The following is a 15,515-nucleotide window of genomic DNA, read 5'->3' as shown; positions in this document are numbered from 1 at the left end:
CAGTTAAATCCTCAGGAGGTGAAAACATGATTTTTCTGATCAGAAAAGGAAACATCAGGACCTGAGATGTTATCCAGGTGTTTCCACACAGTCTTGACCTGTTACCTTTTCTGTGACCTGTCACAGAAAAACTGAAGTCAGAATTCTTTTAACATGAGCAAAAGCCTCAGTGTGTCACCTTTTAATTGGTTTGGATTTTATATTTTACTCAGTTAACTGTGCATTTTTTCTGATCATTTCATTTCTTTATACAAACGTCACAGTGGTGATTGAAGACTCGGCAGGAGATCAGACGTTTTGGTGAGAAGTACAAACTCTAACTATTCTTTTTGCCAAATATATGTAAATGGTAAATGGTAAATAGTTGCTTATATAGCGCTTTTATCCAAAGCGCTTTACAATGTTGCTTCCCATTCACCCATTCACACACACGCTCACACACCGATGGCGGTGGCTGCCATGCAAGGTGCTCACCTGACCCACCGGGAGCAACTTGGGGTTCAGTATCTTGCCCAAGGACACTTCGACTTGTAGCCAAGAGCAGGGATTGAACCACAGACCCTGTGGTCCATGGTCAACTGCCTTATCAACTGAGCTACAGCCGCCTATTTATATGTAAAAATGCATATATGTAATTATGCTGATTTAATTAATGTAAATATTATGTAATTATGCATATGTAAAAATACGTCTACAAAATACAGGTATTATTAGCTAAAAACACCTGTTGTATGTCATTAATTATAAACCTTGAATTAAAACAAACACATAGTCAATAGGATATATTTTCTCATTTTTATTTTATTGAACTCTGTGACAATTAAACAAAAAACACACAAAAAAAATCACCAAATATAATAATCGTAAAATGTCTGGTAAAAATCCAGACACTCCAAAAATATTTTACATCTGAAAATCCTTGTCTATTTTAAAAGATTGCTTTGAATATCTGTGAAAAAATACAGAGGGTCTGCATTTATGTATGTATTAAATGAAGAATATTGTTAATATCACTTAACTATTCAAAAATATTATTGAAATGTCAGAAATATTAGTAAAAATAATAGTAAATATTAGAGGTAAATATTTTTTAGTAATATCAGTACATTTTAGTAAAAACATTCTTCACTGTGGTAATAAAAATACATCAAAATATGAGAACAGTACACAAAAATAAATATTAGTTATAATCAGTGAAATACTTCTACTTGTGTAAAGCTAAAAACCTGTAACCATGATAAATAAATCCCTGTGTATTGACTTATAGGTGTAAGGATTCACGGTCCGATTGGCTGACAGGCTGTAGCTGCGGCCCTACGAGACAAACTGTGGGGAAATTACCACCCCACGTGTGACGTCACCTGGAGGTGGACGTAAACTTCTTCGACGGGATTTACTTTCTGTCAACAAACCCGGAGGTGGAGTTCAATACCCGCGACGTGTGTCTGGAAAACCCCGCTCCCGCTCCGGTGCTGGTTCCGAACTGCTGCCTTCGTTTTTTCTTTTCTTTGGTGTGAACACTTTCTGGGTGTAAAATGACTTTCTACAGGCTCCTGTCGGCGCTTCTTTTGCCGCTATGTTGGCTGTTGGTGTCCGTAGCGGAGAATGCGAGTTTAGCCGCCTCCGCGAGCACCGCGGCGTCCAGACCCGCTGTGACGAACTCCAGTGCGGCGAACTCCACACACGGCGGCGGCAAGAAACACGGAGGGCTGTTCAACGGCCTCAACGTGGACAGCTCCATGATCCAGAGGGCCCTGTACGTCCTCATCGGCATCACTGTGATCGGAGTCCTGTACTTCCTCATCCGAGCTGTGAGGTGAGAACGACGCTCTTTAGTTTAATGACACGGACTCTACGCAGTCACACGTTGTCTCCAAAAGTAGGAAAATAAAAGCGATATTCTCAGATCGAATACACGCTGAACTGAAAAGTGGCTCCTCCGCTTTTTTACAAACACACATTTCGGGGTTTACATACTTTAGAAAACTGCTAGGAGGCGAGTAGGCGTTAAATTACCGGATTTTCTGAATGTAATTTGGTTGTAAAGTCTCCCCAGATGTTTCCTAACACATCATTAAAGTTACGTTTGAGAACAGTAATAAACTGGAGGTACTGGATCACAGAAGAACATTAATATAGCTGAGAAAATTGTCAAAATAATGCAAAAAATAATGATTTCTTAGCTTGAGTTTGTCCAAACGTCCTTATCAATTAGTCATATTAAAAAAATCCTTTACAATCAGCAAAGCATATATATTGTGAAAGAGTTTATTTATGTTTTATTGCGAAATTGTAGTAGGCAGGCTCCTATTCGGCAAAGGTCTCATCGCAGAAACAGAATTATTTAACCTACCACCTCCCACCACGTCTCCCTGCAGTGTAAACACATGACGCACTTTTATGGATCAGCTTCCATACAACTGCCCACAAGGCAAATGATAAATCAGTAGCTTAATGAATAGAGTGTGGCTCAACGTTGAAAAATGTAAAGTGGTACAAAAGTACTGGTACTTTAAAAGCACAGCTTGAATTAGATAAAGTGCATTAGTATAACTGACAAATAATGACATCAGTCCAGAAGAGAAAGAGAGACACTGAAAACCTGTGTAGACTGTGCATCAATATTCCAAAAAGCACCGACTCTCCCAGCTTTAGAAAAACGGTGTTTGTAGAGCTGCTGAAACAAGATAACGTTTCATTACTAGATTTCTTACTGGGGTTAGCGCTGGCTTCTGTTGACACTCATTTGAATAGCAGCAAGTTAAGTTGTAATGTTAAAGTTACAATTTGGAAGAGTATTCAACTGTCAACATCCCTCTAAACCTCATTCATATTTCCAGTAATTCACAGTATTAGGTATGTATGTTGTAAAATGGGAACTTTTTTTATGTTGCAATAATGTTGCAATAATGTTTCCTCTCCTGTTATTACTGGAGATGTTAAAATTCATCATGAATCCTGTTCATGTTAGCTTTTCTCCACGTGATAACTTTGTAGCTAACTGGAACAGATTGGAATCTCAATTCAACTTTTATCCAAATAGCCTGGACGTAATCGTGTGTCTCACAGACGATAAATTCTAATTTCATTGATTATCCTGATCCTGTCGTCAGGCTGAAGAAGCCCGCCCAGAGGAAGAAGTATGGACTGCTGTCAAACTACGACGACTCTGTGGAGATGGAGGCGGTGGAGAGTGACGAGGACGACACGCTGTACGAAGCTCGCAGCCTCCGCAGGTCAGAGGTCAATGCACAACCGCACTATGTGGTGCCGAAAATATCCTTTTAAGAAGTAGTTTTAGACATTTAGAAGCTGTGAGCAGCACAAACTACATGTCATTCAGCTTCATTAGTGATTTCCAGTGAGGGTGACTCCACCAACACATACAGCAGTGACTGAAAGTTTGTGAATCCTTTCAAATGTTCTTTCTGCCTGAATTTGACCTAAAAATATCATTAGATTTTACACAATTAAAAAATTTGACAAAAGAAACCCAGATAAACAAATGAGACAAACAATTACACCTTCTGATTTATGTCTTAAGCCGATCTTACATATCTGTGTGTGGTAGTATGTGAGGAAAAGTATGTGAACCTCTATGACTACCAGTTCGTTTTTAAGGGGAAATTAGAGTCAGGTGTTTGAATAAATGTGATGTTATGGGTTTGGGAGGTCCTGCCTTACTCAAGTCTGTCGAAGTGTCATTTTGACACAGGTCTGTATAAGTCGGTCATGGCTCCAACAAAGGAGTTTTATGAAGAGCTTAAAAGAAGCGCTCAACCTTCAACCCCTAGGACCCCTAAAAGCCTTTCTTTTACAGTGGCTAATGTCAATGTTCATGACTCCACCATCAAGACAGCACTGAACTTCAGCGCTGACCATGGCAGAGGTTCAGGAACATATCAAAGTATCTATGTTTGAACTGAAGTTCAACAGATATTGGATCATGCAGCAAGACAACAACCCTAAACGCACAAATGGTTCTGCCGAAGAATGGTTCATCCTGATCCTACAGAAATGCTGTGGAAGGACCTGAAGTAGGCAGTTCAGTGCAGGAATCCCATCATCATCATCATCCCTGAGTTGAAGCTACTATTTAAAGAGGGATGGAGTAAAATTCCTGCAAGACAATGTGCAGGACATTAACAGTTGCTGGTTGCTGTAAAAGGGGGTCAGACTAGTCACTAGATAATTTTATAGATTAAATAAATTCATAATTGTAGTTTTGTCTCAAGCATTTGAGTAGGTTCCTTTGTATCTAGTTTTGGGAGTCTTGAGGAAATCGGCTCATGTTTCAGATCACATTAGAGAAAATTTGAAAGGGTTCACAAACTTTCAAGCACCACTGTACTCTATGTAAGAAGGTTGGGGGAGGGACTGTGTCTGGGCTGAGGATCTGTCCATGGCACTGGGACCTCAAACTGCTTATCAACTAACAGGTGAAATGAACCCGATTCAATCTAACCTGATCTGGATTCAGGCCTCAAACAGGACTGAGAGTAAACTGTGTTTGCCGACTTTAAAACTACAGTTTTGACCGATGGTTTGGAAACTGGATGTCGGGGAAGATAAGAACTGAACTTTGGTGACATGTTGCACAGTAACTGATGGAACTATTGATGTGATCCGTGTTTATCTGTGTCTCTGCTCAGATGAGTCCTGTTGGAGTGTCTTTTCCTGGGACGACAGGGGACCTGTGATAGGCAGCCTGACACTGATATTGATTATGGATCAGAGGGAGGACTGAGGACTGCTGGACTTTAAAAAAACTGGACCAAACAGTTAGAAATGCCAAAGCTACGAGCTGCTCCACAGCCGGAGCAGGATAATTGATATTTTTTTAATGCGGGGTTGGAACAGGATGTCTTCTGTTTGTTTTCATTACTATTTCTTTTTCCTACGAATTTCTTTTGCCTTCTTTCATTCCGAGCTTTTTCTGCTGTGACTTATTGTGCGGAAACTACTGTGAGCTGAGGAGGCTGCACACAGTGACAAACTCAAATGGACTGTGACCGTTTTCAAGCCAAAACAAGGTGTCAACGGATGAGTGTGGCTTATTTCAGCCTGCCGTGTTTCTCATCAACATGTCTGTTGTGGTTTTATGGCTGGTGCTAACTTTGCACTCCCCACCTCCGCTGTGAGGGAACGAGGATTTGTGTCCCTTTCAGCAAATAGAGAAGCGACATTAACCATCTTTAACCGGCAAATTACACTTAGTTATTTATGTCTTGTGGAAAATCAGCCAAAATCAGCTGTGTGGCAAAAGTATGTGATGTCATCCCTGAGTTGAAGCTACTATTCGAGAAATCACTTGCTAAAGTCAGTAATAAACAGCTAGTTTTCCATCAGCGTGTCATCAGAATATACCAAATGAAATTATTTATGACTGTGCGTATGAGGAGAAACACGTCTTGCAACAACTGTAGGCAAATATTTCAGGACGTCGTTAACTCCGGAGGCCTTAAATGGGTCAGTAGGAGTTAATCGACCTGAGAGGACTTTTGTTTGGGTTTTAATTGACTCACTGGGGCTGACCGCCTTCGTTAGGCTTTAGCCACTCGTTAGGACCTCATCGTCTTGGTTGGACATGTTGGTGATGTCAGCAGGAAGTGTGCCAAAGTGAAAATTATGATGAATTATGATGAAACCAGTCTGGCTTATTCTCCTTGTCCAACATTGAGTGTTGGCCTGCATTTATTTTCAGGGTTTTTCTTCAGAAAACGTTCCTGAAACAGGTGGACAGTTGGCACAACTCATGGAGTCACAATAGTCAGATTTTTGGAAAATCTATCAGGTTGAAATAAGGATCCTGTACAGCTGATAAAGTGTGTTAGGGCCCCTCAGCAGGTGAATCTAGCCATCACCAGGTTCAGGTGTTTGTTTTCATGTGGTTTTCTTCTTTATTTTATGCTGTCAAACGTTTCATTTGGGGCCGATTATTAATAAAAGTCAGTTCGTCCCTGAAAGAGCTGCTTGTTTAAAGCTTCGAAGACATGCATTCACTTATTGTTTCACGTGTTACCTTTCCCCTTTTATTAGTGCTTATTTTCCTCATATTGTTTGCAGCTTTTTTTGAAAAATAATTTAAGAGATGGAACCATAAAATGAATAATAAGTTACTCTGTTGTCTCTCATTTGCCAACAGCTTCACTTTAAACAGAGAAATACTAAAATAAATGTGTCTTTGTTTGATTTATACCAAACATTTACTGACATTGAACAGTTTTGATCATATCTGAATAATCATTAAACTGTGTTATATTTCAGTTACTGAGCTGAATTTATTATATCATGACTTGTATATCTGAATTCCTCTTTTGTCTGAATAACAATACAAAACAGTTCAATGAGGCTGAAAACTGAAGGATTTTCAGCATGTTGAGACATTTCTCATTTACTGCTACTCTGATTTTCACATGTATGACCCCTAATTAGTTATTCTGGTAAATACGATTTAAATACTTCTACTAGTACCTATTATTTGAATGTTTAGAAGTAATATTACTTGTTGAGCATTTAACTTTAATCGTGTGAAACCTGAGACGATTCTTGCAGCACCTTAACCTGTAGTACACCCACAGTCCCACCTGAGTCAGTTTTTCCTAATAAAAGAGAAAAGGGCATTACTGGACTCGCGTGGTGTCCAGTCATGTCTTTCTGAAGTAAATACACTTTCCGATGCTGGCTTGCTGTGTTGTGACTGAAAAGAAACGAACAGGCACAAACAGGTTGCTCCAGTTTGAACAGAGAGGACACAGGAAGACAAAAAGGCAGGAATTGTTTTCCTCTGAATTAAAAAAAAATAATAAAGCTAATTCCAGGCTCAGAGGGTCCTGGGAAGGTTTTACTCTGCCTGATTATCTCCGGGCCAACAACACAGTGTTTACCTGCTGCTGCTGAATGATAATTCGGAGAGAATGGGTCTCCAGCAGATAACAAAGTCGAGAGTATCGAGAGTAAAACATTTTCTGTGAAGTTTCTTCACAGGTGTAATGTCAGGAGTCGGCCAGGAGATGTCACTGTTCCTTTTCACGTGACAACGCTGCAACAGACATACTGTACAACTGTCGATAATAAATATTTGAGCATTTTTCCACGTGAAGACATGAGTTTCTAAATCTCAGCAACAAAACCTCTTCATCAGATCAGAGTGTTTGCTCACACTGCATCCTGTCTGTCAGGATCACATATCTCTTCTGCTCTTGTCCATATTAGACCAGTTAGTACAACCCTGTTTTCAAAAACGTTGCGACACTGTGATTAAATTAAATGAAAACAGAATTTGGTGATTTTTAAATCATTTGAAACCTTTTTGATTGAAAATTGAACAAAGACACACATCACATGTTGAAACTGAAAACTTTGATTGTTTATAACATGTTTCAAAAAAGTTGGGACAAATTAACCGTCGTGTTGCAGAAGGCAGTGATCTCTAGATCTTGTTTATGTCTGGTTGTTTCTCTGCATGGTGGAGTTTTAACCTGTAGAAGCAACAACTTTTTTTTTGTGGAGAAACCTTTTTCTTAAATCATTGAACTATTTACCCAAACGGTCTTTCACAGACTGATCCCTGATGAACTTTTACTCTGCTCCTTTTACACCTAATCGTGATACTGTCCTGTTGCCAGTGTTTAAACCTGCTGCCGGCATCAAATTGAAAAATGACAAAATTCATAAAATGTTCCAATTTCAACATTTGATATGTGTCTTTGTTCTATTTACAATCAAAAATATTCTCAGCTAATTCGGAAATCTTCACATTCTGTTTTTATTCACAGTTCACAGAGTGAAAACAGGTTTGTACTTGTTTGTGGTTGGATTCTGACTCTGCACACTGACAATGACCGTAAAGGTGAACGTAATCTCCTGAGTGCTGAGAAAAGGCTTTTCAGTGAGCGTAACCAGCCAATGATGAGTGGGCGTGGAGCTGGCGACTGATAAACATCTGAGCCTATCAGACGGCCCCCAAGAGAGAGAACAACAATGGCAACAGGTCCCAGAGGAGTTGGGGAGGGTCAGTCGAGGAGGGTAATTGAATTAGAGGCTGAGATGCTGCTTCACCGTCAGTTCCCACCTCTGTCTCTGAGGCTGCTTCCTCATCGCCTCCTTCAATCCTCTCAGGTCATTTCAGTGAAAAATGGGAGCAGTTTTACAGACGAGTCCTCCTGATCTGTGTTTTCATTTTGTTCTGTGGTGGTGGGTTTTTTTTCTGTCCTCAGTCACTGACTTTATCCTCTGTGCAGCTGCTCTGTTAAACATTATCATTACAGGCTCATTAGTTTTGGGAGCAAATAGAAAATAACACATTAATATATGAATATGTATTTATTTTAATTCACTAAGATGACATTCAGTGGATAATAACAGTTTTCACCTTTAATTATTTGACAACGCCGAATTGCTGAGAATTTCTTCTGGCAGAAGCAGAAACTCACTCTGTGACGTGGAAGTGAATCCAGATCTGTGCACAGTGGGATCTGGGCTCTGACGCCACATTAACCTGTTGGGTGAAGCGTTTGCTGCACGGTGCACCACCTGCTTCACCGTGGGGACGGTGAAATATTTGCTTTAGGTCAAACGCAGCATCGAGCCTCCTGCTCACGCTGCCATTAAACGTTGGCTGGTAAAGAAGCGGAGCTGCACTGTTTGTATGTCCAGGCTCTGCCATCTCAGCTGCTGAAGCCTGAATCCTTCTGAGGAGTCCTGGGGGCCTCCGTCACTAGTCACCTGTGCCATATTCCTTCCATTTCTTAATGATGAGGTCAGTTATTTAATTTAATAGTTTTAATAGTTTTTATCAATTCAGACAGCTTTGTAGGCAAGAGTCTGTTGATCAGTGTTAAAAAGCTAAATTATATCAAAGTTGTAAAAGAATAAAGGGTGAAATGTTCCTACATTCAGGAGAATTCTTTCATTTTGTTTTGGAACTGAAGTCGTAGCTTCCAGTGATTTAATGAGCATTCATGAAAACACACAGAGAGAAGAGATCAGTGTCTGTGCAGCAGCAGAGACAGAGGTGGGAACTAATTGTAAAACTCCTTCTAATTCACACACACACACTCTCCTCCTCTGGGACCCGTCCTCTCTCTCTCGGGGACCGTTTGATTGGCCCAGATATTTATCGGCCATCAGCTCCACGCCCACTCATCACTGGCCCGTAACCCTGTTATCAGCATGATCCTGACAGACCGTACTGTGGGAAACACTCGATCTGAGAAACCCTGCATTTAATGAGAGCTGTAATGAAATGTGCCTGTTCACCTCTGCAGCTTTATGGTGCGGTGTCCCCTGAGGGTCAAAATGGTGGGAAAAGTATAACCATCGAGTTGGATTAATAAAGTGTGAGGAGAACAACAGAAGGTTCAATCTGTAATTCAAACACAGAGGAAATCAAAGAAATATATCTAAACAAAATCAATCTTAAAAATTATTTTAAACAGTGAAACATTTAATCATCTCTCCATTACCATTTTCTCCATGTGTCTCTGTGGCTTTAACCAGAACATTTTAATTATGCTATAAGTAATTAAGTGAGCTTTATTCATACAGGACTTTTCACAAATAACATCACAAAGTGCTTTACAGGGTGCAGCCATATCCGATAAAATAACATAGTTAAAATATTCTAGGAAAAGAAATATAGAAACAAAATAAAACTGTTAAAACCTAGAAGCTGCCAACTAAAGTAAGAGTCTCATCAGCTGCTTTCTTAAAACAATCAACAGATTCAGCCATAAGCAGGGGCAGGACGTATAGGACGAAACATTAATAAACTGATTTAATCTGATTCATTATAATATTTTGACAATATTATTTGAAATTCCAACAGCTTGTCTGGGTCTTTATGCCTGGTCAAAGCATGTGTTTCATCAGTGAGAGATGCTGGACCCTACGGAGCCAGCGAAGGGACATATGGGGAAAGAAAAGGTCAACTTTCACCAGATCTCGCAAATGTTTTCACAGTACATTTACTTCAGTTGGTCACTATGGAAATGACAATCGTGGTTTTCACTTGGCTCTTGTCATTAATGACAAAATGGCATCCTAGTGTTTTGCTTGCGCTAACTAGTAATCCGTGTTTTCTGCATCAAGCATATATTAATCGGTACTGATGAAGTTGTCCAGAGTTGCGCAGTTGGTTGCTAACAAAGCCAGACATGTCCACCGAGTCGGAGTACGCGTTACAGCGAGAGTCCGCCACAAACATTTTGTGAAATTTTGCAAAAAAAATTTCCAACCAACATTTTTTTTTCTCCTACGTCCCTTTCTGGGCTCCAGACACCCCCCCCCCCCCCCCCCCCACATAATGTGCAAAATGGAATCCCTACCTCTAAACCTCAGAAGAAGACCCCTGACTGTGCCCCAGCACAGTCATACAGTAAAATGTTCCAGTTTTTAGAACCAAAACAACTCGCACGTCATTTTGTGATGCAGATAAACTGACACACGTTGTTAAAACGCAGTAAAAGTCTCACAGACACACAAATGTTAAATCACTCTTTATTGATCTATTTCCTCACAAATACAACTGACACAATTTTACTGCACAGCACAACAAACAGCAGATTTTTAAACATTAAAAGCACCAAAGTTCCTTTAACATTAAAGAAACTAGATGCGGTTACTGGTTCTCCTGCTCCGACTGCAGAACTTCAAACAGGTAAGAAAACACACGTCAGAGACAAAAATACTAAACACATAATAGAAAAAAAATTAACAACACTGATCAATGTGAATGTCACATAAACCTTTGTGTTTTTAAAGTATCGTGCTGCTGTTTTCCCAACGTATTGGTACAGAAAGCGATTTATCATGATGAGCATAGAAAAGGCTCAAAATGTACAAGTTCCAGTACTTTCCTAAGAAGTACTCCACTACAAGCAGCAGTACCTGACCACTAATGTAGCAGCAGGTAAATGTGGAACTGATTTTAACCATGTAATGTACTGACAGCTGCTTCATCCACAATAGTACGTGAGGGTTTATTTGTTGAGTAAAAGATAATACTACATGTGCACAGTACTTCATTAAAAAAACTTTTTTTTTTTTTACCCGAGTCTCACTAAATAAAAATCACCCAGAACTGGATTTACATGGTGTTCTGCTCTCTGCAGCGTCGGTCTGACTTGACTCTCCTGGATCCCACACAGTGGACCAGTTGGAGTCTCTGCTGGACCTGATCACCTGGTTGCCAGTTGGAGGTACTGCAGCTCCCCACAATCCTGTTCCTCCATCAGACTGTCTGAGTCTCCATCCACTGAGCTCTCACAGCTAGAATTTGGAGACAGTGCCCCATGCAGTCTGTCCTCCTGCCCCAGGCTCTCCACTTGGTCCTGCGTGGCCTCCCTAATATCCTGGTCCATCAGCAAATGGTCCAAGAAGTTGATGTACTTGAGTGCCATGCGCAGGATTTCGTTCTTGCTGAGCTTCCTGTCAGGGGGGTGGGTGGGGATGAGTCGCCGCAGCTCAGCGAAGGCTCCGTTGACATTCTGCTGACGCCAACGTTCCCGGCTGTTGGTGAAAATCCGACGGACGACCCGTGGACCAGAACCTGAGGACAAGAGGGGGGTCAGCTAAGGATGACAGCTGTCACACAGGAACAGAAGCAGCAGCAGCAGAAGAAAAGGATCCGGCTTTAAAACTATTTTGATTAAAAGACTTTTTCCAGTTTAAATCTGAAGGTTTTCAGATTTTTCTCTGAAATACATCAAATAAATGTTTGTTTGATGAAATGATTATTAATCAAAACCGTGAGCAGAATAATTAGTGCACTTCTGTATATTATACTTTAGATTTAAGAAAATTACATTTTAAAAAAGACAAAACATCACAGATTTTCAGATTTTTTTCTTTCGATTTTAACATTTTAATATAAAACTGTAAAATAAAAAAATATTGTGTTGACACCCTTCAGACTCCGAACACTTCACTTATTTTCTGGTTTTAAAAATGTAAACTGTCCTACCGTCATTGAGGTGGATCTCACTTCCCGTCGGTCTGTGTTTGGTCCTGAAGCCTCCATCGTGACCCCTGCAGACAGAAACAAACAGATCAGATCCAGCAGCAGATGATATAGACATCAACTGTGACCTGGACTCCTGCAGCTTTTCTCTACTTGTTGGACCACAATGAAAATACTGCATCTTCCTTAAGTCAGTGTCCTTCTCCAAAGCTGTGCACAAAAGGTTTGCTCTGTTCACTCAAGACGAACTTAGAAACTACCATTTAAAGTGATTCCAGATCAGAATGATCCAGTAGTTTTCCAGTTCACCACAATTTTCGACCAAATCTTTCGTGTTATTTCTGGCTTCATACAACTGGTTCTAAACTTGTTCCAGCACATGTAGCTGGATCTCCAGACCCCGCGGCCAGGAGCTTGTTAAGCTACAGAAACAGCTGAGACTGATTCACACTTGCACCTACAGAGGAGTGAACACCTTTGCTCTCACCTGTACAAAGTGTGCAGAGGATGCGCGGTCTCGTCCAGCATGTCTTCTTCAGGCAGCAGCGGACAGGTCTCAGACAGGTGGAGCCTCATGGTTTGGGAGCAGACAGATCAGGGTGTCCGGTAGGTTCAGCGTTAGTGTCCGTGTCCTCAGCGTCCCGCTGCCTCTTTTATCCCACCCTGCGTCCCCTCTGTGTGTCGTGACGCGTCGTTTCCATGGAGACCCCATCAATAATGACAGTCTCATTAAACACAGACGGACCCAGGAAGCAGCCCCCCGGGGACTTACAGGAGCCAGGACGAGCCAGGACCCGCCCCTCCCGCGTTGCAGGAGTCGTGTTTTCCGGCGTCGCCTCCTGCTCCGTCACGACCCTGATTCCAGAGCCGAGTCCTTCCACATTTCTCTGAGCTGAATTCAGCAGATCTAATATTTTATTTCAACGTGAACTAAAGAAGAACTCACACACAGTAAATAGTCAAAAATCAGGTTTCTGAATTGGTTCTGTGCTTGAATCTGTACATGAATTATTTGATTTATGGTAATAATGTTTGAACAAACCCATAACTTCCAAAACTGTATTATTGTTAGAGCGCGCGACAAACAAACTGTCAGCACGTTTAGTTCAGGATGTGTGGTTGGTTATTATTTATGTTATTAAAATTGTGTTGTTTTTTTCTTTTCCTGTCAAATTTTTTGGGCTATGATGATATTAAACTGCAGGTTTTTTTTTTTTGGTTTTGCTTTATTTTTCTACTTTGTTCACAAGTTTGAGGAGGTCTATTGTATAAACCCGCCGTTCCTGGACGTCTTCAGTTCCATTTGTTCTGTCTTGTGTCTTTTTTCCACTTCTACGTTGTTTTTTATGTGCCAAAGAAAGATAGAAATAACAGAATTTAAAATACATTTCTGCAGATTACTTAATTATAAGTGCCCGTGGAAAAAATCTGGATTGTACATTCGTGTTATCAGCAGCATCCGTTTAATTTCTTTTTTTAATCACCACGTGAGAAATTAGATTTTTAGCTTCCTCTGATGTGCTTTAATTTTGAAATCTCAACATTTAAATCGTGTTTGTGCGCATGCGCGAACAGGTACTTCACGACTGCATGGAACAGGCACAGGTACAGGTGAGCTGTCGGTTTCCTCAAGCTTTTTGTGTTGTCGCTAGAACCGTGTGTGGTTTCCGGTGCAGGTTCCGTTTGGTTCCGAGGCTCTTTAAACCTGACAGGGGGAACCGACACCCCTCCCTCCTCTGCTTCACTTCCTGTGACCTGGTCATTCATTTCTCTCCTCCGGCTGCTTCGTGTTAACTTGATTTAAACGTTTTTACACAGAATGTTTCATTTTTAGCTTTTAGTGAACTGAGCACCGAAAAAAATAACACAAGTACAGTCGCAGGTACACAAACACTCGTTAAAGTGCCTGAGCTACCTAAAAAGTACAAGTTCAAAGTAGGACTACTGCAGTAAGTAATGATTTCTGATGATAACTGATGAAAACAAGGTATATTAAACACTACTTAGCCCTAATGCTGCTGATAACATGAATAAAGTCTAGTCCAGATTTTTTTGCACATGTGCCTCATAAATACGTTTTCTGCAGGAAAAATGTTCAGATCCTTGTTTAGTTCTTTTTCTTACTTTTTTTTCCTCCTGCAGGTTTTTCAGCTGCTTTCTTAAAGTGTTTCACAGCGATATGATTTCTGTATACACATCAGTATAATTCAGTATGACAACACTGTGTGATTATACACGTGTTTTTTTTTAAATATACTGTATATTTCTATGTATGCTACTTGTTGCTACACATTATCTCTCTGTTGCTTAGTTTTATAAATGTAGAGTCAGTAAATATGTGTCAACAGGTTCTGAAAATAGATTTAAAATGTTAACATGATCATCAACCTTGACAGCACTGCAGTTCATCTTCACAATAATCTTGTAGTAGATTGAATTTTAATCTATGACTTATCGGGAATTCTGCAGTAAACACAAATTTTATAATTGGCTAAATAAATAAATAAATAAATACTTCAATATAAGAATTATAACTTTAATCAAACTCAACTCTACAGCTGGAACATATAACTAACTATTATTATTATTATTTTTGTCTTTTTTTTTTCTTTTTTTCTTTTAGATCTAGTTAATTTACTGGTTCACTATTTCTAAACACCTGTTGACCTGTCGCTGTCTCAGCCACGCCCACCACGATGACATCACACAGGTAAGCTTGACCCTTGACGCACATGTCATGTGGTGAGATTTCAGGATTAAAACGTGTGCAACTGCAGAAGTTTATTATAGGTCATCAGTGTTTCTGAAACACACGAGCCCTGCAGCACGTTTCAGCCTCTTCCACGTCCTCACTTGTAAAAATACCTGCAGCTGCAAGTATCATTACCGTCAAGTGTTTATAAAGCACGAAAGAAAATTAGAACAAAAAGTATTTTCTTCACTGTCTGAGTTTTTCCATGATTCCTGAGCCAGTTTTGTCATTAAACTCACCTACGATCAGAGTTATTTAGTCAGAGACAGAAACAGGAGACATGCAAAGAAAAGATGATGCACTGAAGCACATTTTGCTATCACCCATTTCCACATGCAGTATCTAAGCAATTAGACACATAAGAAAAAAACAGTTAAATTTTTTTTATTCGTTTTGTAAATAAAAATTGTGAAGAATGAAACGATGAAAACAGGCTCAGTTTTATCCACACGAGGGCAGAATTCAGCAACTTATCTCAGAATCTCTGTATAGCAGAGACACTGCATTAATCAAAGCAGAAAAACGTATTATAGTGTATTATTTGTTTTCATATTAAAATTTGAAACCAATTATAATTGAAAAATAAAATGAGTCAAGGTTTTTAAATTAAGAAATGTTAAAGGTGAGGGACCGTTTTTGTAAAGTAATTTTTTTTAAAATGCCAACGGTCCAGCCTAGAGCTGACCGAGCTTTTTCTAAATTGTTTGATTTTTATTTTTTATAATTGTTTTCTGTTCAAATATATGTATTTGAGCAAGCAAAAAAAACTTTTTTAAGCTTGTCCTATTAAAAAAAAACACG

At 39.8% G+C, this 15,515-nt stretch overlaps 2 protein-coding genes across 2 annotated transcripts; one reads left to right on the top strand and one right to left on the bottom strand.

Moving 5' to 3' along the window:
• Nucleotides 1–1,114: 1,114 nt before the first annotated feature.
• On the top strand, nucleotides 1,115–6,266 carry fam174c (family with sequence similarity 174 member C). The gene is made up of 3 exons (XM_067513483.1): nucleotides 1,115–1,816; nucleotides 3,114–3,236; nucleotides 4,653–6,266. Exons 1-3 carry the CDS (start codon nucleotides 1,536–1,538, stop codon nucleotides 4,654–4,656), a joined length of 408 nt encoding a protein of 135 aa, XP_067369584.1. The 5' UTR covers nucleotides 1,115–1,535; the 3' UTR covers nucleotides 4,657–6,266.
• Nucleotides 6,267–10,374: 4,108 nt separating this feature from the next.
• On the bottom strand, nucleotides 10,375–15,425 carry LOC137131755 (T-cell acute lymphocytic leukemia protein 1 homolog). Its single transcript, XM_067513482.1, has 3 exons — nucleotides 12,450–15,425; nucleotides 11,966–12,030; nucleotides 10,375–11,551 (listed from the first exon to the last, which is right to left on the bottom strand). The coding sequence occupies exons 1-3, from the start codon at nucleotides 12,536–12,538 to the stop codon at nucleotides 11,181–11,183; spliced, it is 525 nt and encodes a 174-aa protein (XP_067369583.1). The 5' UTR covers nucleotides 12,539–15,425; the 3' UTR covers nucleotides 10,375–11,180.
• Between the last annotated feature and the right edge of the window lie 90 nt (nucleotides 15,426–15,515).

This window comes from Channa argus, chromosome 8, assembly GCF_033026475.1.
Source record: "Channa argus isolate prfri chromosome 8, Channa argus male v1.0, whole genome shotgun sequence".
NCBI lineage: Eukaryota > Metazoa > Chordata > Actinopteri > Anabantiformes > Channidae > Channa > Channa argus.
Note: the sequence above shows the minus strand (reverse complement) of the source record. Positions and strands in the feature narration are given on the sequence as shown.